At 53.5% G+C, this 23,785-nt stretch overlaps 1 protein-coding gene across 1 annotated transcript; it reads left to right on the top strand.

Annotated features, from left to right (window-relative positions):
* Positions 1-18,433: 18,433 nt before the first annotated feature.
* GSX1 (GS homeobox 1) lies at positions 18,434-19,693 on the top strand (the record flags this gene model as incomplete). Its single annotated transcript, XM_082675533.1, has 2 exons — positions 18,434-18,845; positions 19,314-19,693. The coding sequence occupies 2 exons, from the start codon at positions 18,434-18,436 to the stop codon at positions 19,691-19,693; spliced, it is 792 nt and encodes a 263-aa protein (XP_082531659.1).
* Between the last annotated feature and the right edge of the window lie 4,092 nt (positions 19,694-23,785).

Genomic DNA, 23,785 nt, shown 5'->3' with positions numbered 1-23,785 from the left:
TTTATATTATTTTTCTAAGTCTTCAAAATTTGTTGGGTATTTTGCACCGACCACGCGTTGGAGGTGCTCCAAAGCCGCGTGCGGCTGGTGGTGCCTCCACGGGACAATTCATGTCTTTATGAAGGGCCTGTCTGGTGGGATGGGGACTGGATGTAATCCTGAGAGCAAAGAGGGGGCCACTGAAGGGTTGCAAAGAAGGGAGTGGCATGGTCAGTTTTGTGTTCTAGAAAGATCTCTGGCCAGGAGTGGGAAGAGAAATCAACTCGGGCAGAATTGCATTTCAGGCCGAAAGGAATGGCCAAAGACAGAGCAGTGTGTGCGCGTGTGCATTTGTGAGCGCGTGAGGAGAGGAAGGGGCGTATGCTCATCACCCTCAGGAAATGCACTTCACGGAAGGGTTAGGAACCAAAGTCGCATGAGAAGCGTGGATGGTTTAACCACATTGTGTGTTTTTTGGTTTTGGAGGCAGACCACTCTCCAGGGCTGCTGCCCTACCCCACTCCCCACAGTCCAGGCAGAGCCCTCTCTATGGTCCCAGCATTTTCACACCGCTGGTACTGTTCTGGAGAAGAAGAGAAGCCCCAGGGGGCGGTGGCAGGCCTGGAGTCGCATGAGTGCCATGCCTCCGGCCCAGAGTCCACTGCTGAGCACAGAGGGGCTCGGCCCTGCCACTCCGATCCCATAGGGGGTCAGGGCTCAGCCCCTGAGGCTGCTGGCGAGGGGCCCCAAGCGGGGAGCCTGTGTTGGGCAGGTGGGGGGCTGGCAGTGCACCCCACGTCCCCCTAAAGCAGGAGGAAGATCCCAGAACCTCAGGACAGGTAGAGACATTTTTCCAGCCACTTATGCGGGACCCTGGACAATTTCTCTGAGCCTCGGTTTCCTCATCTCCAAAGCAAGAATCATAGCTTAGTTGATGGGGCTGTTTGGAGGTGCGCAGGTGACAATGCGGGACAGCGGCCTGGCACACAGCCCTGCCAATGGCCGGCACTCGTGAGCACATGCCGTCCTCCCACCACCTCGGGGCTGTCCGGGTCTTATTCTGTCACAGGCCCCAGGCCGCGGCCACTGGCCCCACCTCGTCCTGCGACCCTGGTGTCCCTTCTCCTTTTAGTGACAGCAAGGTGGCCAAGAGGGCACAAAGGGACCCGCGGGGGCGCACCCACGTGCTGGCAGCAGCCCTTCCCTTCCCTTCCCTTCCCATGGTTCCCACTCCAGGACCCAGACCTCTGTGCCTGCCCCTCAGTCTCCTCCACAAGGACGCCCTGGGGTGGCGCAGTCTTGTCTCGCAGGGCTGCGGGTGCGAGGGGTGGAGGGTTTAGAAGATGTCAGAGAGGCTGCAGGTTGGAGGGAGGGAGAAAGGCATCGGAAGTCGTAAACCCAGCGGGTCCGTCCCGTGTGTATTTCTGGGCGTCTGCGTGTTCACGATGATGCGAAGCTGCTTTGATCTGTGTGTGGCCTCCTCCTTTGTTCTTTTCTTGGGTTGGGTGGAATCAGCGATCATTACTGCGCTTGTTGGAAGCACTGTTAGAGTCAGATCTTGGGGCCACACGGGTGCACCAGACACTCAAGGTAAATGAGAGCCCGGGGAAGCCCTTCCTGAATACAAAATTCTGTCCTAAGGAAGTCTTGGAGATGATCTGTTTACTAGAGTGCCCGAGCCCTGGGCAGAGCTGCGCCCTTGCGGCGTCCTCCGGGGGCGCGCATGCGTCTGCGGTCCGTCCTCCCAAGCATCCCTCGGGAGAAGCACCTGCCTCTTTATGGCTCCTGGGGCTGGAAGACGCCTCCCCCATGCCACCCCAGAGGACTGCAGTCTTGGATGATCAAACTTAGGTTCTTTAGCCTAGAGGTGAGTGACTTTTTAACCACCCCCGAGGGTAGCCTCATGCTTTCAACTTCAAGTCCCCTCTTTTGAGGGGCTCGGCTGGAGCGGGGACTGCCCGGGAGGATGCGGAAGCGACAGCATTCAGGATTGTGTTGCCAGCTGCCCGAGATGAGTTTCCAGCTGCCTTGGACGAAGCTCCACAAAAGGGAAGCAGTTTTACGTCCCCGTTTCACTCAGGAGCCTTACCGAATCCCTGACGCCTAATTCCTCCGACTGCCTGGCCCCCCCTGCCAGGTCACGCTGCTCAGAGGAGGTGGCCTGTGCTCACCCCACAGCCTGTGTCACTGGCAGCTCCCACTTCTGCCTCTCACACAAACAGCACAGGGCTTCACAGTGAGCTGTAAAGTGACTGCTGAAAAAACTCAGCCCCAGGCAAGCACAGCAGGCCTGCCTCATTCATGGCAGTTCAGACCTTCAGACTGGAGCCCCATCCATCACTGCCTCCTGTCCTATGAGAGGCCACAATCCGAGCTCCAGGCCTGGCAGTTCCCGGAGTCACATGGACGGCCGTCAGCAGGTCCCTTTGTCCTCTGGCCTTCGCAGGAAATGGGCCTCATTCTCACATTTGTTCCCAAACAGGAGTCTAGACTTGGGGGGAAAACTCCAAAGCTCTATTGATTGTGCCCTAATGGAGGGAGGTGGATCTGTGGTCTTTGCCCTTAGCTGTTACTAAAGAAAATAGAAATGGTTTTCATATTTCTGACGGGTGGCAGGAAAAAAGAAAAAAACCTTCAGCTTTATTTCTCTTTTAAAGAAATAGGACTATTAGGCCTTTGGAAATGAATGACCTCAAAGGCACTAATTAGTGCTCACTTATGTATTTAGTTCATAGTCAGAAACATCAGCCTAACAAACTCGATAAGAAAAGGAAAAATTATCTCAAGGTGACAAAGAAGACTCTGCTCTGAAAAGTCCTTGAGAATTAGATAACAGACGAGAAAAGGTAAATCATCTTTTAGAGAATGTTCTTTAAAAATGCAGACTCAGCATTCTGAGAAAGATTTTGTCCTAAATACTGTTTTCTTCCTCAGTGCATAAGTTGATTAAAGTAAACACCAACTGGGCTTCCCTGGTGGCACAGTGGTTAAGAATCCGCCTGCCAAGGCAGGAGACACAGGTTCGAGCCCTGGTCCGGGAAGATCCCACATGTCGCGGAGCACCTAAGCCCATGTGCCACAACTACTGAGCCTGCGCTCTAGAGCCTGTGAGACCCAACGCAGCCAAAAATAAATCAATCAATAAATAAAATAAATTTAAAGTAAACACCAGCTAAGTAAAGTGAATGAAAGATCTGCGTGGAAAAGAAAACATCACGGCATGCAAGAGCCCTGTGTTAACGAGGCCTTGGGAACAGAAGAAGGAAGGACAGAGTGGAGCCTGAGGGGACATTCTGCAGGGAGAGAAGGGGGGGCTCCAGTGGAAGCAGGCTGCAGGGATCCCCAGAAGTCTCGGGAAGGCATTGGACTTCCCGTGGTTCCTGGGATGGGGTAAGAGTCAAGCTACTTCAACCAAGTAGTAAAGGAAAAGTTGAGCCTGGCAGGCTGCAGGGTTTCAGGATTCTCAGGTGGCAAATCTTGAGTCAACCTCGCTTAAAATTCTCTTTACACTTTACAATTCCACTTTACAATTCTCATCATCCCTGCCATGGACTGAATGTTTATGTCCCCCCCAAATTCACACTTTGAAACCCTAACCTGTAATGTGATGGTATTAGGAGGCGGGGCCTCTGGACAGTCACTAGGTCGTGAGAAAGGAGACTTCATGGCAGGATTAGTGCCGTCATAAGAAGAGACACAGAGAACTTGCTTTCTCTCTCTGCTCTACGCCATGCGAGGACCCAATGAGAAGACGGCTGTCTGCAAACCAGGAAGAGAGCCCTCACCAAGAACCCAACCCTGCTGTCACCCTGACCTTGGACTTCCAGCCTCCAGGACTGTGAGAAAATAAATTCGTGTTAATCCCCCAGTCTATGGTGTCTGTTGTAGCAACCCAAGCGACTAAGACACTGCTGACCACAGTTTCCATCCCAGAGGTGCCCTCCTCATTCTCTCATGTGGTCTCAGTACTCATGGTGGACACCAGTGGTTGGCTGACCTGATCCCCACCCCAGTCCCCATTCCCTGGCTCCCTTCCAGTGAGGGTGGCATATCACAGAAATCAAGGTGGAGCTCCCAGGAAGCTTTGGTTCCTGACGAAAAGCCAGTGCCCCCCCATCCCCCACTTTGCCCGTCCCCTTCTACTCCTTTCTGCCTGGAATGTGATGAGGTATGGAGTGCAGCCTCTGCCACCATGAGGGACAAACGTGAAGACGAAAGGAAACAGACTGTGGATCCTGGAGAGGAAAGATAAGAAACCCTGGGTCAGGGCTGCCCTGGTGGTGCAGTGGTTAAGGATCTGCCTGCCAGTGCAGGGGACACGGGTTCGAGCCCTGATCCGGGAAGATCCCACATGCCATGGAGCAACTAAGCCCGTGCACCATAACTACTGAGCCTGTGCTCTAGAGCCCGCGAGCCACAACTACTGAGCCCGTGAGCCACAACTACTGCAGCCCGTGCGCCTAGAGCCCATGCTCCTCAACAAGAGAAGCCACTGCAATGAGAAGCCCACACACCACAACGAAGAGTATAGCCCCCGCTCGCCACAACTAGAGAAAGCCCGCACGAAGCAACGAAGACCCAAAAATAAAAAATAAAATAAATAAATTAAAAAAAAAGAAAATCCTGGGTCCCCTAAAAGTGTTATTGCATAGCTGCTCCACACATTGCTTTTATGAAAAAATAACGTCCTATGTGTTGAAAACATTGTTGGTCAGATTCTTTGTCATTTGTAGCTGGGAGAATTCCTAATGGGTACAGTGTCACCGTCCAGAGCATTCCTGGAGAGCATTCCTCAGGTTATCGAGCCCTTTGACTCTTTCAGAGTCGGAGACCTGAGGAAGACTGTCTTGTTCGCAACAATCTGTTCAGCCCCTGTGGGGACAGAGCAGGGCTGGCAGGGGCGTGAGTTCTCCTTCTGTGCTCTGGTATACATTCTCAGAAACAGTCTTCAGACCTCCAAGAGCATCTCCTGTATTTTACTAGAAGATTCAGGAAACGATTCATGGTATTTGTCTCTGGGAACGGTATTGTTCAGACCAGCTACAATCGCCCGGTACAGAATCCCCAAACCAGACTTTTCTTGCCTTGGGGAGTCTGTCGAGTGCTGGAGACAAACCCTGTCTCCCAGGGAAGTTTGTACCTGGCAGTACCTTTTGTACCACCACACCACGCACAAACAAGACTCACTTCCCATTTGCCTGGGCCACGACACACACTCCCCTGGGGTCCACCCGAGCAGACACAGGAGAATTGCAGGTGGCGTGCCAGCAGCCTGCTGGGCTGGGCCTCACACCCAAGGGGACAGTGGGCCCAATGTTGGATAATTCAATTGAACAAACCAAACTCTGCCTTGTTATCTGGGGAGAGGGGATGGAGGCCAGAATGAATGAGCTTCACGCCTCTGGGGACCAAGTTCAGCAGTCTTCCGGGGCCACATCCATGCCACCTCCAGTGGAAAATTCAGATCCAGTACAAGTCTTAGCAAGTGCAAATGTGAACCTGTTCTTTGAGATCTTTTTCCCCATAGATAACTGCTAAACTGTTTCAGACCAGGGAGAAAAAGGCTAGTATTTGGTTAGTAGTCTCCAACATTATTTACAGAGTCTCAGGCAGAGTGATTTTGTATCCGTCTATGTCACTTTATACTTAAAAAAAAAAAAAAAAAGGAGCCCTCTCTACGCTCACCACCTCGCAAACCTGCATTAAACTCCAACACGTTGCAATCTATGCGTTGATGTCTAGCAGGAATACATTTTCTGCCACATAGATGTAGTTAAATCCCTAGCCCTTATTTTTAACCCAGCACCATTTCTGAATCAATTTCTATGGAGAGAGAATACCTGGACATTTAAATCCATCAAAAAGGAGTAAATGAGCATTTCAGATACATCTATCAAGAAGAAATGCCCCTTCTCCCCACCATTGTGGGGCTTTGTCAGTCGCCTGTCAGATGAATGTCCATGTAAGTGTTTATTAATCACTCCCGCGCACGCTGATGGGCCTGAACACTCTGCTCCTCTACGCCTCTGACACGTACCAAGTATGCGTTGGGATTCTTCTGTCTCTTGAGCACAGTTGCTTACTTTGTTAAAGTTAATTTCCACTCATTTCTGGCTTTGATGGGAAGATTCCTTTATCAATTCAATTCATGTGTGTTGTCTGCAATCAAAGCAATATTGTCTGCTAATGTGAGCTCCCGCCCATGCTCTCTCTCCATTTTATGCTAACGCCTTTCTTCTGCTGGTCCTGCGAGGGACGATTTGGGGAAGACGGACGCTCTCTCCCTGGCCTTCAGAGACAGGCTGCAGCAAGTGGTGGACTGGCAGCCATTTCCTCCTGCCAGCATCCCCTCGCTTAGGGAAACGATGAGCTGCTCTTTTCCCCAGGAATTATCTGGGTTGAAAAGCAAGTCAGGGCTTCCCTGGCGGCACAGTGGTTAAGAATCCGCCTGCCAATGCAGGGGACACGGGTTTGAGCCCTGGTCCGGGAAGATCCCACATGCCCAGAGCAACTAAGCCCGTGCGCCACAACTACTGAAGCCCGTGCTCCACGACAAGAGAAGCCACTGCAATGAAAAGCCCGCGCACCGCAACGAAGAGTAGCCCCCGCTCGCGGCAACTACAGAAAGCCCACGCGGAGCAACAAAGACCCAACACAGACAAAAATAAAATAAATAACTTTTTAAAAAAAGAAAATAATTTTAAAAAAGAAAAAAGCCAGTTAGTGGGGTGAAGAAGGTAATGGGAGACGTGTAATGGCAATTTTGTATTCCTACCACCATCCGTAGGAGTAAGTCTTATTCTGAGGTTCAACGTTCTTTTTTTTTTTTTGCGTACGCGAGCCTCTCACTGTTGTGGCCTCTCCCGTTGCGGAGCACAGGCTCCGGACGCGCAGGCTCAGCGGCCATGGCTCACGGGCCCAGCCGCTCCGCGGCATGTGGGATCTTCCCGGACCGGGGCACGAACCCGCGTCCCCTGCATCGGCAGGCGGACCCTCAACCACTGCGCCACCAGGGAAGCCCGAGATTCAACATTCTTTACAGACCAGACCCTCAAACAAGCTCTCCCTCTACTATCCCTCCAGCCCCATAAAATTCACTATATCCCCGACATATATACTCCTGTGCGTCTCCTCACACTGTCCTTTCCGTCTCCTCTCTCTTCCCCATCTCATCCACCCATTGGCAGGCCATTAATCTAAGTCCTACCCCTCCTGAACGATGAAGTCCAGTGTCCCCCTCCTCAAAGACACGCTTCCTCTCAGCCCCAGGGCCACAAGAACTCTTCTCTGAATGCCTCCAGAACTAAAACTCACTAGGACTGCACTGGCACTCACCACCTTGTGCTGTGCGGGGTTGGCATATAGAGGAGCATCTGAAGCCAGCCAACCCCAGCCTGAATCTGACGCTGAAACTCAGAGCTGCATGGCCCTGGGCAGTCACTGAATGCTTGTGGACGTTTCTCCATAAGGAAAAGGAATGAAATAACACTTATCTTGTAGGGCTGTTGTCAGCATTCACAGTAATTTATGGAACCCACCTGTCACAGTTCCCAGACGATGTGGGAGGCCAGTAAGTGGTAGCTATTATAAATCCCAACTGGATGCCAGACCCCCAGAGGAAAGTATGGTACGTATGGTACTTTTCTGTACTGCAGAGTATGGAAAGTTAAACCTATGTGTCTCAGACCCTCTCGCCACTAAGGTTCAGGTTATACATAAGGTTCCAACAACTAAACGTATTTCTTCACTGTTTGGAGGACAGAAGTGAGGCGACGCATGTCAAGAACTGTGAAGGGTCTGAGGTTTTGCTCTACATGCAAAAGCTAACAGGTCAGTCGGCCACAGTATCGTAAATGCTGGTAGAAGACAGGAGATGCCTGGGTCAGAGACAAAGGACTTCATTACTCAAAGCAATAGCAGTAGCTAGAATATCAGCATCTCCTTGTGCTGATTCCTCAAACCCCAACTCCCATGAGGCAATGTGAGGAGGGTCACGTGACACCCGCACATGCAGCGGGTTACGTTAAAGGAGGGGAACTTGGAGCTTAGAGAACCCAAGTCTTTTATAATGTACGGTAGGCACGCCTAGCTTTGCTCTGGATCTCCGAATCCAAGGCTATTTGCTATGCAAGCATCCTTGGAAAGATAGCCTAGAACAAAGCCGTCAGTCCATCTGCAAGATGTGCGGACACAAGAGACTCATGGAAAATCATCTCCCAGCAAGGCCATCTTCCTGCTGCCAGCTGTTGCTTCTGGCAAAGACGGTCGTGGAGATTTGGGGTTTTCTACAGCCGCATCCCAGTGCCCAACCACTAGCTTCATAGTGTCCAAAGGAAATTATAAAACTAGCAAATCCCTAGCCCCAGGTCACAGCTATGACTGATTTCTGAGGTCAGCTGTGCCTGTGACAGCCTTCTTGATTGTGGCAGGCGAGTTAGATGTTGTTGAATTTCCTGAAGGCCCAGCCTGGAGTCTATTTCCCCATCACTTCCAAGAGTTCTTTAAGCACTAAATTTCCTGCATTAAATCCTTCCTTTACTGCTTAACAGGGCTGGAATGGTTTTTGTTTCCGGTACTAACTAAAATAAGTAGAGGGGCTTCCCTGGTGGCGCAGTAGCTGAGAGTCCGCCTGCCGATGCAGGGGACGCGGGTTCGTGCCCTGGTCCGGGAAGATCCCACATGCCGCGGAGCGGCTGGGCCCGTGAGCCATGGCCACTGAGCCTGCGCATCTGGAGCCTGTGCTCCGCAATGGGAGAGGCCACAACAGTGAGAGGCCCGCGTACCGCCAAAAAAAAATAATAATAAAAAAAATAAAATAAGTAGAGACTAAACCTCATTATTCACCAAAGCTCCTGTGCCTCTGACTAGAGACTTCTGATGATGCTGAAGGTGGTGACGATGATGGTGGTGGTGGTGATAATAATTAGTAAAGGAAAAAAAAGAGAGTGAAGAAAGGAAGAATAAAGCAGGGACAAGAGGAGGGTGAAAACTCTTCATTATTTTTCTCCTCTCCCATCAAAATATCATATATTCTCCAAAAAGAAAGTTTTTTGAGTCTTTATCTCCTACAAGTATGGAAAGGAGAAGCAAGCGTACTTGTCACTGGAACCCCAGCCTCACCAATTAGAGCTCTTGTTTTGTTTTGCTTTTTACAAATTACATTTTCCCCGAATTTCTCTGTGATGCAAGAGAGTTTTCCCAGCCGCTCTCACGTGGGCTGGTCACATCTTGGCTGGACCTGGGCGAAGCCTGATCTCAGTGCCGTGTGCAACAGTCACAAAGCTGTTTTCATGCCTGCACCACATCTCACAGGGGATGGAAAGTAAGGAAACATTCATGTCTTTAGCCTAAGTCATGGCCTAGGGGTTCTTCGTGGAATGGGGGCTCTGGTTGACTCAGTCACTCCCAACAAGCTTTTTTGTTCAGGGTCTGGGACCCTCTACCCTGATCTGCTCTCTAATGGTGACCCAAAGTGTCCATCCCCATCCTGTGTAGAAACTTCTGGAAGGGCATCTCTCAGAACTGCCTTATGATTTCTCCACGCTGCACGGTGCTATTCTCTCAGGGTCTGGCAGGGGATACACCCTTCCTATGCAACGCAGGTGGCTGGGTTCTGGGATTTGCATTCAATTCCTCATGTGATCTGTGCGTATGGTCATAGCTAACATTTATTGAGTACCTGCTATGTGACAGACACAGTATGAAATGCTCTAGGGGTCTTTTAACCCATTTCAGTCTCCCAACAATTCTGTGACACTCCACACTTCATACACGTGGCAAGAGAGGCTCAGAGAATTCATCAACCCACCTAGATCACAACCAGGGTGTCTCCAGAGGCCTCTCTCTTACACCTATGTTATCCTGCACAAAGCAGGAACCTCATGAAAATTTGTTCAATGGATTAGAACCAATGCGGCAGAAATGACTGATTTCCCCCATTATCCATTCTTTCCTTCATCTTAGTAATAACCACCACTGTCATCCAAGATTTTAGCTGAGTCCCTGCCTCCTTGGCCAGTTACTTCTCTATGCCTCAGTGTCTACACTTGTGAAATAGAAATTAGTGCCGGTCTCATGTGTTTCTCAAGTGTACGAACTCCCAGTCAAGTAGGCTACTAACCCCGAACCCTCCCAAACCATAACAGCTGACCGATAAAATACGTGTTTTAAATTTCCAACTTGTAGCTCATTTTATTGACTAAATAAATGAGTACATGTGCCAGGCACATAGTCAAATTCTGGGCAGTTGATTGAATTAAACTCAATGCCATTCTATAAATCCCTCTCAACAACGGATTAAGAAGCTCCAGAGAAAGCCTGACCCTTCAGACTCTGTCATGAAATAGAATCACAACATATTTTAACAATAAATGAACGACTGATTAGGAATACAAAATCTATATTTTATTAGTCACATACTATAGTTTGGGGTAGTTTTTGGTTAGCAATCTATGTGACTTGATTTTTAAATACTTGAGAAATTATCCTCTCAGAAACCAACTGCTACCTAAAGAAACAGTCACAGGGGAGCATCCTTTTCCACCATCGTGGTGCTTGTGTTAAACAAATCAACAGCCCCTCCCTCTGAAGCCAGCCTAATGAAGCTATTTCCCACAGAACTCAGTCCTGCTAACGTTTGCACCCATCGGAGAATCGAGAGATGAAGAAAAGGACACGGGAGAGTTGGCATGGATAATCTAAGAAGCTGCCCCATTACTGATACCTTTGGTTGGGGTACGGACAAGTAAGGCAGCGTGTGTACCCCACACAGGGGCCACATGCGTTATGAACTGGAGTCTGTGCCACAGTTCGGTTGTGGCAGTGACGTTCCTACAATGTCAAGAGACTTACTTACAAGGTCCTAAGACAAGACAGTAAATGGGAGAGACCGCTCAGGTTGTTCCCAATTTGTGCTTTGATCCCTAATGAGTAACAAAAGCTTATGGAAGTGTTTGTGTCTGCTGCACAAAGTCGACAAGATAGAAGCGGTATCTTCTTGCTATCCCAGGGTAGAACCAGCTAGGCTTAGCTCTAAGGCATCTGCTGATACGAACTGCCCCATGGTATCAGCCGCCACTTAATAGCTGGAGAAGGAAAAGAAAGTGACTTTTCTTAGGGAATTCAGTTTATTCACAAACTCTACACTGTTAGCTGGAAACAGGACTTCTCTCCGAGGCCCAGAGCCCACGCAGAGCAGATCCACTAATCAACAATTCTCTGTGGAGTCTAACTTTAATTTTCTTTCTTTTTACAAGGGCCTGCCATACTGGAGACATTAGCCTGGTACTCCAAAATGACACAGGGATCTGTACAGTTACAGTTACTCAAGTAGGGATGACAGATGCGACGTTCTTTGTGGGAATGAAGAACCGGGGTTCTGGAAAACATTAGCCAAATGGGGAGGACGTTATCCTTTGGAATCACACATGACTGCAAGACAGCACGGCCCCAGAATCCACTGGTGGTCCATCAGGGGTGGGAATACCCAGCTCCCTGCCAGGGGTAAGGGCATCACTGCGAAAATCCTAGAGCTGCTCCCGCAAGAATCAAGGTCTCCAGCACCCCTCCTTTTCTGGGAACCCCTCCCCTCCTCCAACCCCTTCCCCTCTTCCAAAATGTAATGAGCAGATGGCAGGCATCGATCACCCACTCACTGCGCCTCTGAGACATTGCGAGCCAAGTGCTTTGCTGAACAAAACGGGAGCTTGGCTGTGTTGGTTGGGGGTGGGGTTTGGGGTGATGGTCACAGACTCCCCAGGACTTTTTAAAATCTGTCTCCTCTGCTCTGTACGACACACCACAGAACGTCAGCTGTAAACAAGTCCTCTGCTCTTTCCCTTGCAGTGGCTTATCTTTGCTTTCTTGGGTGTTTTTGAACCGAAGGCTTTCAGAGAATGGGAGGTTGGAGGAGCAGCGGATGTCTTCTGGGTTTGCTCTGGTGAAAATGGGGAAAGAGGAGGGTGTGTGGAGGCAGCTGAGCGGCAGAAGGGCTCCACCGTCAGCGGGTTTATTGCTTTATGCTGCCACCTGGCTGATCACGGAGCTGCGGGCTCCTGCTGGCAAAGAAAGGAAGACACACAGGAAAGAAACATCTACACTGGAAGGTCTCAAAGCCACGTTTCCTGATGGGCATGTGACTCTAGGCCACAGACAATCGAGGCCAGCCTCGTGACTCAGGAGTCACTGTCGTCCCCAGAGGGGGACGGGGGCTCACGCTAAAGGCCATATGCTTAAAGGTAAGGGGTCCGTTCATCCACGGAAAACTACTTGAGGTGAGACTGGTTCTGCCTGTTTCAAACCCTCTGTGTTTTCTTCTTCTTAAAATCTGCAAACACTTCCTACTGAAATCCTTAGTAAGATGTTCCATGCTCACCTTCCAGGTCCCCGAGTAGGAGAATACCCTCCTTCCCGCAGAAATCATCTTTGCTTCCATTGATGTCAAGGGGGAAGAGAAAAGGAAAAGGTTGAGGGTGAATTACTTGGGCCGGACAATCCATGCCAAGAGAGGGCCTCACTCGGCATTCCTGCAGCCTCTCGCTCGGGAAGGAAAACACAGCTCCCATTTACTGACTGTCTTGGACAGCGTGCTTAGGGCTTTACGAGACATGAGGGCTACACAGTGGTCCTGGGGCAAGATGTGGAAGAAGACAGCCAGTCTATCCCAGGCTGAGTGTGTGGATAAGGGAGAAACTCTCTGGAGGGGAAGCACAGGGCGGGTGTCAGCCAACAGACTGGCCTGTGGGTACTTGTAAAACAGCCCAGGAAGGCCTTCCAGAAAATCATATGGGAGAAGGAGGTCAGAGGCCCCACAAGGTTCAGATAGAAGCTCTGATTATTGGTATGAATTGCCTTCACTCGCACCCACTGACCGGAAAGCCTGGTAGCATTCAGGATACACGTACATCATCTTTAATCCTTACAAGGAAGGTGAGGTATCATTCTCATTCTACTATAAGAAAGCGAAAGGCCCACGAGCCTCTGAAATCTTGTGACGCTCGTCAAGATGCAGCTGTGATACACTGAATAGGTGCAAAGAAAGGACAGCGCCTTTACCGCCATTAGCACCCGCATTAAACACTTATCCGATGTATCTAACGTGCCAAAGGTTGGTGACACCAGTATTGAGTCTATCCCCGCCCTGATGGTCTTGTAAGGTAGTTGGGAAAAAGCAAGAGGACCTCCAGCTGCTCTGACATGAGTCCCACTGATTCCTTCCGTTGGCTTGATTCTTATCATCTGGCTGGGTCAGGGGTTAGGGACCATATTAGCTATGATTAAATACAGCCACGTGTAGTAGAAAATTCAAATACTAGTTAAAAAGATAAACTATTTCATTTTATTTATAAACATTTATCTTCCACTCACAAAAAATGAGTAGAGCAGCTCCCTGATCTTCTGGGACCCTGGTTCTTGCCACCTTTCTGCTCTGTTATTCCCAGCACGAAGCTTCTATCCTAAGGATTATTACCTGCTCTAAGATGGATGCTGAAAATTCTTCTCTGACTTTCAAGGAGCCATCCTTTCACTGGTCTCTTTAAATATGGGTGTTCCCAGGAATACATCTACAATCTCGTTTTTTTCTCTATACTCCCCCACCCCCAAGCTCTTCCATCCTAAGACTAAAGCTACCATTTTTGTATACGTAAGCCCCAAATCTCTCTTTCCATCTCTAATCTCTCTACCCAACTTTAGACTCACATTTTCACCATGGGACATCAGCAGAAGCCGCTGAGGTTAAGGATGAAAATGCAACACGTCCAAATATGACATCATGTTGCAGCTTCATGAGCAAAAGTGGGCCCTGCTCTGCAGATCCCTGTCTCTGCCTGTGGCATCGCCACCCTCCCATCCCCTCGGACCAAGTGGCCACGGGTGTGTGTGACTTCCTGTCTCGTGCCTTTCCCCTCCAACACACACAGACACAGACACACACACACACCCCACCCTACTTGATCTTACCCATTCCCCCTTCAAATTCTTTCCTAACCCCACCCCAGCTCAGGCGGTCATTATCCATCACTTGAACTGATACAATTTTCTCCTTGTTTGTTTCCCTCCCTCTGTTCATTCAATAGTTCAGTAAACATCCATTTGCAAGCCGACTCTGTCGACCCTGCTCTGGCCTTTCTCTGTCCCCATCAACAGGACCTCCTACTGCTGCCAGTTACATGTCTCAAGTTCAGATCTGACTCTGTTACTACCCCTGCGTAAAGTTTTCTGAGTAGGATCAAGTACAGAGCTGTTAGCGTGGCCCTTCATGGCTCGGCCTCCACTTTCATAGCACACCTGTGTCCAGGCACCTCCCCTCCCCCCTGTAGTGGGCGCCCCCCACTCCTGCCTCCCAGATGCCCTCATCATTCCTTGGTAGGTCAGGCGCCCTCTGGCCCCTCTGCTCCACTGGGCAGGATGCTCACTGCTGGCAGACTGGTCTGAGTCACCACCGGCCCAGTCAAGGGAGCAGCCCCTCCCTCACCCATGAGGATTCCCACTCCATTGCCTTCAGCCAGAAAGCACAGAAACGGTCACTGACAATTCCAGAGCACACTGCACATCTCTCTCTGACCAATCTTTCCTCCTATACACCATGAAAAACCCAGATGACACCCCTAGCCTTGAGCTACCTATGGGTTCATCCAACTTCTCCAGAGCAGGACACTAGATTGCCTTGAATGGGACCATCTTGCCTCTGTGAAGCCATGTTGCCTCCAGATTTGCCATTTCCTCAACAAATTCATTGAGCTCCTGTCTGTTTGAGCCCAGGGGAGGGTGTGGTGGCTGGGAGAGGGTCAGACAGTCACTGCAGGTCAGTTACCCCTGCCATGCTCCTAAGTGTCCAGGTGTAGTAGGCAGGCAGACCAGGACCTCTCCTTCCCCACCCTACCTCCTGAGTCAGGCCACTTTCATTCATTTTTTTATCCAGCAAATATAGGCTGAGTATGTACTACGTGCCAGTAACTGGTCCTGAGTTGGGAAACAGTAATGCACAAGATAGACAGACATGCAAGTCCTCAGTGGGGCGTTCATTTCAGCGGGGAGCGGGCGCAGGGAGCAGAGAAACTGAGGAGGGAAGGACACGGAGTTGGAAGGTATTTATAAAGCAAGGAACCCTGTGGGGAGGGTTGGGGAAAGAGGGGTGATATTTTTAAGTAGGGTCGTTGGCCTTCCTGAGAAGGAAGATGACATTTGAAGAAATACGCGAATGAAATAAGGGAACAAGGACCTCCCCAGCCCACCCCCAATTTGTGCAGTTTTTGCTGCAAATATATTAAAGCTGCATTTCCAGGAGAAACATGGTGTGTTCTCCACACCAACAGGAAAGGAGGTAGGCTGAAAGAAGAAAAGACCGGGACAACAGAAAGTTATTCCATGTTGAACTGTCCCTGATGGACACTTGAAAACCAGCTCGGGGGCAGAGCAGGGCCCACCAGGCCGAGGGGCTCCCCCGGGCGCCTGTCCCGGGCGGACAGGCTAATCCCGCCGCCTCCCTCCCAGCCCTGCACCGCCCTGGAGGCGTTTGCTCGTGCGAGGAAGGTTCTAACCCCGCAGAAGCCAGCCCTGGGAGGCTCCGCAAACTGGAAAGCCGCGCGGCCGCCCGCGTGCACCCGGGGAGCGGGGGACCCCCGACCCCCAGCCCGGCTCCGAGAGCAGCGGCCAGAAGCTAGGCGGCGGCAGAGGCCTCGGGGCCGAAGGGCGCTGGGCACCCTCCCCGGGCCGCACCCAGCCCCTCGGTTCCTGCCCGGCCCGCAGAGCTGGCCTTCTGGGGGGTGGGGGGGTGCTGGCGCAGAACTTTTTTCCTGAAATTATCCAACTCCTGGGGCGCAGCCGGCGGCCCAGGACCGCCGAGCAGGGAGCCCCCTTTCCGGCCACAAGCCGCCCGACTTAGAGCTTGAGGATGACGTGTGCGCTCTTTCCAGCTTCCCCGAAACCCCCTCAGGGATGCCGCTTTGCTTGGGCTCGGGTCTCTCCCGCGCCGAGTTGCACACAAACCGTTTAAACATTTCAGCACAAAACCCAATCCATTGTGGGCCGCACATTAAAAAGTGTTATTCGCTTTGAAGTTTTTGTCTAATGGCTCTAAACTGAAAGAAAATGTTTTCCTATTACTTAATTCAATCATAGCGAAGAGACTTGGTAAAAAGCCCACGGATTTTGCCCCAAAGTGTGACAGAGTTCTCTTTGTGTTTGCTTATCCTCTGCTGTCACACACTTTAATTCGCCTCTCTTTATCTGGCATTCAAAACTTTCTTCAATGACATTCAATAAGGTCCAGAGGCTGGAGGGAAAAAAAAAAACCTGGTTATTTCCCCCTCGCCCCAGATATTCTTTCCCAGTAGCTTTGGCCTTGCTCGAATTCAGGGGCTCTTAACCCCTTCTTCCCCAGCTGCGGGCTTCGGCTCCCTGGAGAGCTCTGCACTGACCCTTTGCGGCCGCCTCTGTCACCCTGCGCCTCTCCCACCTGCCTCTGCCCAACAGGGAGCCCCTCTCCAGGCCTTGGTCCCGCTCTGGGCCCAGTCTCCGGGGTCCAGGCCAGCCCACCTTTCCCAGAGAGCAATTAGAACCGCCATTAGGCTACACTGATACACCCTGGCTTGTTTGCAAACACCCACTTAGAACGGGGAGCCTTGGGGAGGAGACCTTGGCATTGAGGGCAGCAGTGGACCCCACCAGCCCCCCAGGGCAAAACAATCAAGGAAGCATTGATCCCTTACTCTTCCTGCTAGATGACAGGCCCTCCATCCAGGCTATTTTCCCCATTGCCCCTCTCTCTTATATGGAATCCGTTATTTTCTCTCACATAAATTCTCTTTGCTTTTTAATCAGCTATAATTTGTTGCTGTTGTTATCGCAGAGATGTCATCAATGATGAAAAGCCGTGCAAATGCTTCGATCTGGGGCCATCTTCTTCCTGTGCACTGATTCCCCCGGCCGGAAAGCTTCCCCCTGCATCACTCAGGATTCCTTTCAGGGCTCAGAGCAGGTGACTGCAGTGACTTGGTTCCAGTCAAATCGAAAGTAAACGTCTTCCTTGGAAAGTCTCAGGCTGTACATTCAAAATGTTTATGCTAATTTCCCACTGTATGGGAAAAGCGCCTGCATGAAGCAGCTCTGAGCCCAGAGGACGATTTTAAAAGCTGAAGCTGAGTACACGAGGCCAGGCGTTTGAAGTTGTTTAACCATTGTGTGACCAGAAAGAAGAGAGTGACACGACAGGAGCAGGTCTTGGGGAGAGGGGAGCTCCGCCCGGGTGGGCGAAGGCAGCGGAAGCTGGGAATACAACTGCCCCCCGCACCGCTCCTCCAGGGTGAACTTCGGGAAGGCAGTGATATCCGAGCGCACCCGCGGGTCTGTTGGGGTGTGCGCCGGCGGAGAGAGCGCCCACACTCTCCACGTCTGGTGGGGTGTGAGTGAGATCTACATCTTCGCTGGCCAGTCTTCCCTCCCATCCCCTGTCTCTCTGTCCGCGATTCTCAGCGGGTGACTTCCTTTTTACACCCACGGCCACATCGTTGACTAGCACCTCCCGAACAAAGACTGGGCGCTATAGGCAGCATCAAAGTTAAGACTATTTGAGAAACTCAGAGAAAACAGGGACAGCGATGGGGCTAGTGCTGGATAAGAAATACCGAGCCCTTCTCCTCTCTGCCCAGCGGTGCCACTCCTGCAGGGGCCCTGGTCCTTCTGCTTCCGACACAGGAAGATGAGAGCGATTCCACAGGTGGAAATCGGAGGCCGGCTGTGGGGACGCTCGCGGGGTGCACAACGCCGAGCTGAGGAGACTAAGTGGAGGCAGCCTGATCTTGGGGGGCGAGGGAGAAATGAGAGAAGGAGGGAGATGGCGACCGAGCGCGCAGAGAAGATGGGGGTGTGCGCCCATGGGGATCTGTGGAAGCGAGGCATTGGGGGTGCAAAATCAATAAGATAAACGGGCCGATCGCCAACGCAAGGCCAAAGGGGAGTAAGGAATAAAGAGAAAGAAAAGAATATTAAATCGCAGGAGAATGAGAAAATAAACCCGCAAAGGGGAGAGGAGGGGGCGAGGGCGCCTGTTACGGCTTGGGTGGGGTTGACAAGAATGGAGTACATTATGCAGTTCATTTAGTTAACAAGTGAAATAATGAGGAAGCGTGCAGAGTGAATGCCAAGAGAAAAGGCACAAAAACCCTATTGAGAGGCCCCGGCCGCTCCTGGCGTAGCCCATCACATGGCAATAGTCCTATTTAAGCGGCGCCGCCGGCGCCTTTCAGCACCACTAGTGCTGGCCAGCACCCCGCGCTCTCTGGGCGGCGCCCGCGGCAGCAGCGGAGGCGCCTCCAGCCCCGGCTTCAGCGGCGCCTCCGGCCTCCCCGGAAGAGGCAGCTGAGCGCGGCCGCGGCCCGGGGAAGTGCGTGGTGAGCCCCGAGGTCCGCGGGGCGCCGGGAGCGGGCTGGCGGCGGGGCGACCGCGCACGGGGGCCATGCCGCGCTCTTTCCTCGTGGACTCGCTGGTGCTGCGCGAGGCCGGCGAGAAGAAGGCGCCGGAGGGCAGCCCGCCGCCGCTCTTTCCCTACGCGGTGCCGCCGCCGCACGCCCTGCACGGCCTCTCGCCCGGCGCCTGCCACGCGCGCAAGGCCGGGCTGCTGTGCGTGTGCCCGCTCTGCGTCACCGCCTCGCAGCTGCACGGGCCCCCCGGGCCGCCCGCGCTGCCTCTGCTCAAGGCGTCCTTCCCGTCCTTCGGCTCGCAATACTGCCACGCGCCCCTGGGCCGCCAGCACTCGGCCGTGTCGCCCGGGGTCGCTCACGGCCCCGCGGCCGCCGCGGCCGCCGCCGCGCTGTACCAGACCTCCTATCCGCTGCCCGACCCCAGGCAGTTCCACTGCATCTCCTTGGGTAAGGCGGGGAGTGGAGAGGTGGGGCGGGGAGGGACGGGACCGGGCAGACGAAAGCTGACTAGGCGGGCATGGGGGATGAGGACCCTGGGCGTTCTGCGGGCGATGAGGGCCATTTCGGGCCCCTGAGTGGACACTCTGGGTGGCATGCGGCTGGAGGGACGGGACAGGACACGGGGAGGGAGGGTGAGGCAGAAGGTTGAGGCCCTGGCGGGGGCTCCCAGGACGAAACGAGGGCTGGGGCTCAGGGCGCTCCAGAAGGGAGCACGGGGGCCGCGTGACTCCGGGAGTACCAGGGTCCCGAGGCTTGGCGAGGAGGCACCCGCGGTTACGCCGCTGTGCACTGTGTTCAGGGCAAAGAGGTGGGTGAGAGACCAAAGACCCGGGATTCTGACGGCCGCCTACCGGAGGATCGGGCCCACAGCGAAGGGTCTGATCGCTTCCGTGTCTGCACCCCTACCCACTCCAGACAACAGCTCGAACCAGCTGCCCAGCAGCAAGAGGATGCGCACGGCGTTCACCAGCGCGCAGCTGCTAGAGCTAGAGCGCGAGTTCGCCTCAAACATGTACCTGTCCCGGCTGCGCCGCATCGAGATCGCGACCTACCTGAATCTGTCCGAGAAGCAGGTGAAGATCTGGTTCCAGAACCGCCGGGTGAAGCACAAGAAGGAAGGCAAAGGCAGCAACCACCGCGGCGGCGGCGGGAGTGCGGGTGCCGGCGGGGGCGCACCGCAAGGCTGCAAGTGCGCGTCGCTCTCCTCAGCCAAGTGTTCCGAGGATGACGACGAATTGCCCATGTCTCCATCCTCATCGGGGAAGGACGACCGGGATCTCACGGTCACTCCCTAGGCGCACGCCTCCCCGGGTCGCCCATCCCAGACACTCCCCGCGGCTCAAAGACTGGTCCTGGGACGCAGCGCCGTTTCCCAGGCACCCACAGCCAAATGGCGGCCACGCCCGGATTTGACACGGCTTTGCGGAGGCCCCCGGCCCTGGGAAGCGCCGAGAGCTTGGCACACCTGGCCTTGCTATCCCTACCCCAGGGCCCCCGGCCGTCCAAAGCGGACTCCGAGCTGTGCACACACTGCACGCGCGCGAGTCCTTCTCAGTCACGCAGCACAGCGGCCCGGCCCAGCGCCCTGCTGGCCGCCGGCGCCTCCCCGCCCGCCCTCTCTGGACTGGCTCAGGCTTCCTCGCTTCCTCCCCTTTCTCCACCCTGGGTCAAGCTCGGCCTTTGACGCCTCGGGTGCCCATTCGTTCCCCCTCCCCCCTTTACGTCTTTCCCTCCCCACCTCTTTCCTGCGGTGATTTATCCACGCTCCCACCCCCCCCCAGACACATTTATGAACGTCTGGGTTTTGTTTTTCTTTTCCTTTCTCTTCCGCTCCTCGAAGTTCAGTCGTCCCTCCATCAGACCTTGCTGTGCCCATGGCTCCTCTCCCACGAGCGAAATTGCCTCCCGTGGTATTCGTGTTGGGGAAACCGATTCACTTTGTTTCGGCGACGCTCTGCATTCCCCCAGAGGCCGGCTCTCTGCCTCTGACGACCCCTCTTCTCCCAGACCCCGGCCCCGCCCCAGCCTAGCTTGTAACTGTAAGGTCTCTGTAATACCAGAAGATATTTATTTATTTATTTATGTACAAAAGTTTAAATAAACTTTTTTTTTTTTTCTTAGAAATCCACGTGGCTCGGGATCCCCAGCCAGGTTGGGGCTTCCTGCTGGGGTCGGGCGGGGCTGGGTGGCGAAGTCCAGCTCCGCTCCTCTCCTCGCAGCTCGTCAAGCCCTCTCTGCACCCTCAGCCCCCGAGACTCCGCCTTCGGCGCCCACCGACCGGGTGCGCTGCCCGGTCTCCTGTCCGACTCGGGCAAGGTGCACCCCTGCAGGAGAGAGCAGAGCCCTGTCCGATGGGAAGGACGGGCGCTCCCCGTGCTGTGCCTGTAGTCCTGACCCCTGCAGCGCCCCCGTCCCACCTGGGATCCGGCCCCACCTCCAACCCCCTTGGTTTGGCTGTCCTGACCGCCATCTCCAAGGTCAGCGACCACTTCTGCGCGAGCCGCTGAACTCAGTCCTTTGCTGAGCTCGGATGGATAACTTGTTACTGTTATCAATCTATTTATTTTAATCTATCGTATTTGTTAGGGACAAATTCCCAGCGAAATGGCGCAGCCTCCTCTTGGAAAGACCAGCTCGCTTTGCTTTAAGGCAAATTCCATTAGCGGGGTCCCTACTCCCAGACCGCTGGCCGCGATTTCGGGGACCCAGAAAGATTCGGCGCCGGGGTTCCCGCGAGGGGTCCTCCGTAGCCGGAGCTGGTGGCTCCGAGACGTTGCATTCTCACGGATTCTTGTTACAATCCCACAGCCCCCTACGATTTATAATGCACCCCCCAGCCCTCCTCTGGAGATACGCTGGGGGTTTTACTCGTACGTGGAGGAAGAGACGCAGGAGGTGCGCGGGTTCCGCGGAGGCGGAGGGCGCACGGCCACCGGAGTGGGTGTTTCTGCTACTCAGGAAATCGGATACGTGAAACAGCGGATCCGGATTCCCACGACCTCCCCAAGCCCCCCATTCCACGTCCTAGGGGCCTGGGTCACTTCTTTTCCTGCCAGAAATCTCTCCGACACACACACACACACACACACACACACCCCACGCACACCCTGGGGAGCGCCGGACTCCGGACTCCGGGTATTTAGGCAGAGCAAACACACGTGTCCTTTCGGCGAGAAAGGCGCTCCAGTTGGGGTTGCTCAACAGATGCGGGGTCATTTGAGCGCGGGGTTCTCTCTCCAGTTCCGCTAGAATAAAGGTGGGCGCGTTCTGGCTCCCCACGGAGAGGCCACTCCTGGTTCCCCCTGGAGCAGACGCATGGCTTGTGCCCCAGGCAGATGAAAGACTGTCACGCGCGCCCTTGGCACCCTCTCTCTGACCCCCATCCCCATCAGTCTGAACCCCAGTCTCACGGGAGAGCAGTTGTCCGCCCTCCCAGGAGGGGCCATTGTGCCAATACAAGACGAAGCCGAAGCCGGAGTGCTTTAAGGCACACCCTGAATAGAATACCAACGAATGTGTTATTATCAGTGATTCTGACGCTTTCCGAGTTTGGGGCGGCTAACCCGCTGCTCTGAGAGCCCTTCGGTAGTGAACTTTCGCATCCTTTAGCGCCAGCGCTACCCACCAGTGTACTTTTGAGGTTTGGGACCCGGCAGCAGCAGGGCCCCCAGGGGCCAGGTCCATGGTGGATCCGAAGGGCTCGCTTTGAGCCAGCACCTTTCCTGGATTTCTGGGGGTCGGGAGGTGCACCTGAGACAGGCTCCCGCTGGCTCTCGGTGACACACCCCCTTCCCAGAAATGCAGTTTCGGAGATGGGCTCGAGCTGGGGAGGGCGGGGGTGGGTGGGTGGGTTGGCGTGGGGCGGGGGGCGTGGGGCGGGGGAGAGGTGCCTTACTGAGGGAGCCGGAAACTGGGCTTGGAGCGTGGTGACGAGGTTGGATCCGCCCCCCCCATCTCAAGCTACCCCGGACTTCTTCAGTGTTGCCATCCTATGCAGTGGCCCCTCCTGTCCCAGCTGCTCGCAGAAGCCGCAGATCCACTGCTGCGCGCCGTGTCCACGCGGCTCCAGTTCTCCTGGAAGCGCGATTTTCTCCCTCTCATCTTTCTCTACCCAAGACTTCACTCCCCGTCCCGCTCCAGCTTTTTCGCTTTCTGGTGGGCTTTCCCGGTGAGCGTGGGAAAAAACGCAGCCTCCCTGCGGCGTGTGGTTACCAAGGCGGTGACAAGAGGGCGACGCTGCGGAGCGTGGACGCGGCTTGGGCGCGCGGGGGCTCTCGGCATCCAGCCGCCGCCTGCAGGGGCGGCTACGGCTTTTGAGTTCCAACACTCTTTAGTCCTCACTCTGCAGTCTCTGTCGGTCCAGACCGACTCTGCTGCCTGGGTTGGGGCCAAGGCAGGCGCGTCTGCAGTAATGGAGCTTCTTATTTCGGGAGACAGAATTCAGTCTAACCACCCTATTTTGAGCTGGAATTTGGGATTTGCAAGGCAAATTGTGCAATTAAAATCAAACTGAGTTATCTTATCAGGACGAAATTTCCTGGAAATTATCACTGAGTGTGACTAATCCACATACAGACCCCTGAGTTTATTTCAGGGACAGCATCTTTCTTTTCTCTGTGGTTTAGTGGCCAGGAGTTTGGATGCTAGAATCCAAGTGACCGGCTTGGCCACCCATTTCCACCATTTACTTACAAGCTGGGTAATCTTGGGCAAACCACTGGTTCTTCCTAAGCCTCAGTTTCTTCATCTGTAAATGGGGATTGTGTTAATAGTTCCTTTGCTGGGTTGTTGTGCAATATTAAAGCATAGAATTCACATACATTGCTAAGCACAAGGTCTGCCGAGTTTCAATAAATGCTAACTAACAACATGGCTGTTGTCGTCACTTGTCGTGCCTATAGCTGTGCCCGGGGCACAGTGCGGAATTATTTTCTGAAAGCTGGAAAGCGACCACTCACACACAGGCTGCTACCCAAATCTCCCACTGCAGGGCTGGAGAGCACGCACAGATGCAAAGACCTCCAGGACTCCCTGGAGTCCGTTGTTCAGAGTCAGTAACGGTCGGCTCTGCTTGGCCAGGCACTGCCCGGGTGCCGGGACTCACTGAAGGCCAGAGAGGGACTCTTTCCGCCTGCATTTAGACCAGCTCCTCAACTTCCTCACTACTGACATTTGGGGCTAAATAATTCTTCCTGGGACTGTGCTGTGCATTGTGGGATGTTTCACAGCGTCCCTGGCCCCTACCCACTAGATGCCAGTAGTACCCCTCCCGCCAGTTGTGACAACCAAAAATGTCTCCAGACACTGCAAATGTCCCCTTGAGAACCACCCTTCAGGTTGAAAAGCACTGATTGAGACTTGGGTCTTCTCTGCTGAACTTGGCCAGT

This window comes from Grampus griseus, assembly GCF_964374135.1.
Source record: "Grampus griseus genome assembly, chromosome: 18".
NCBI lineage: Eukaryota > Metazoa > Chordata > Mammalia > Artiodactyla > Delphinidae > Grampus > Grampus griseus.
Note: the sequence above shows the minus strand (reverse complement) of the source record. Positions and strands in the feature narration are given on the sequence as shown.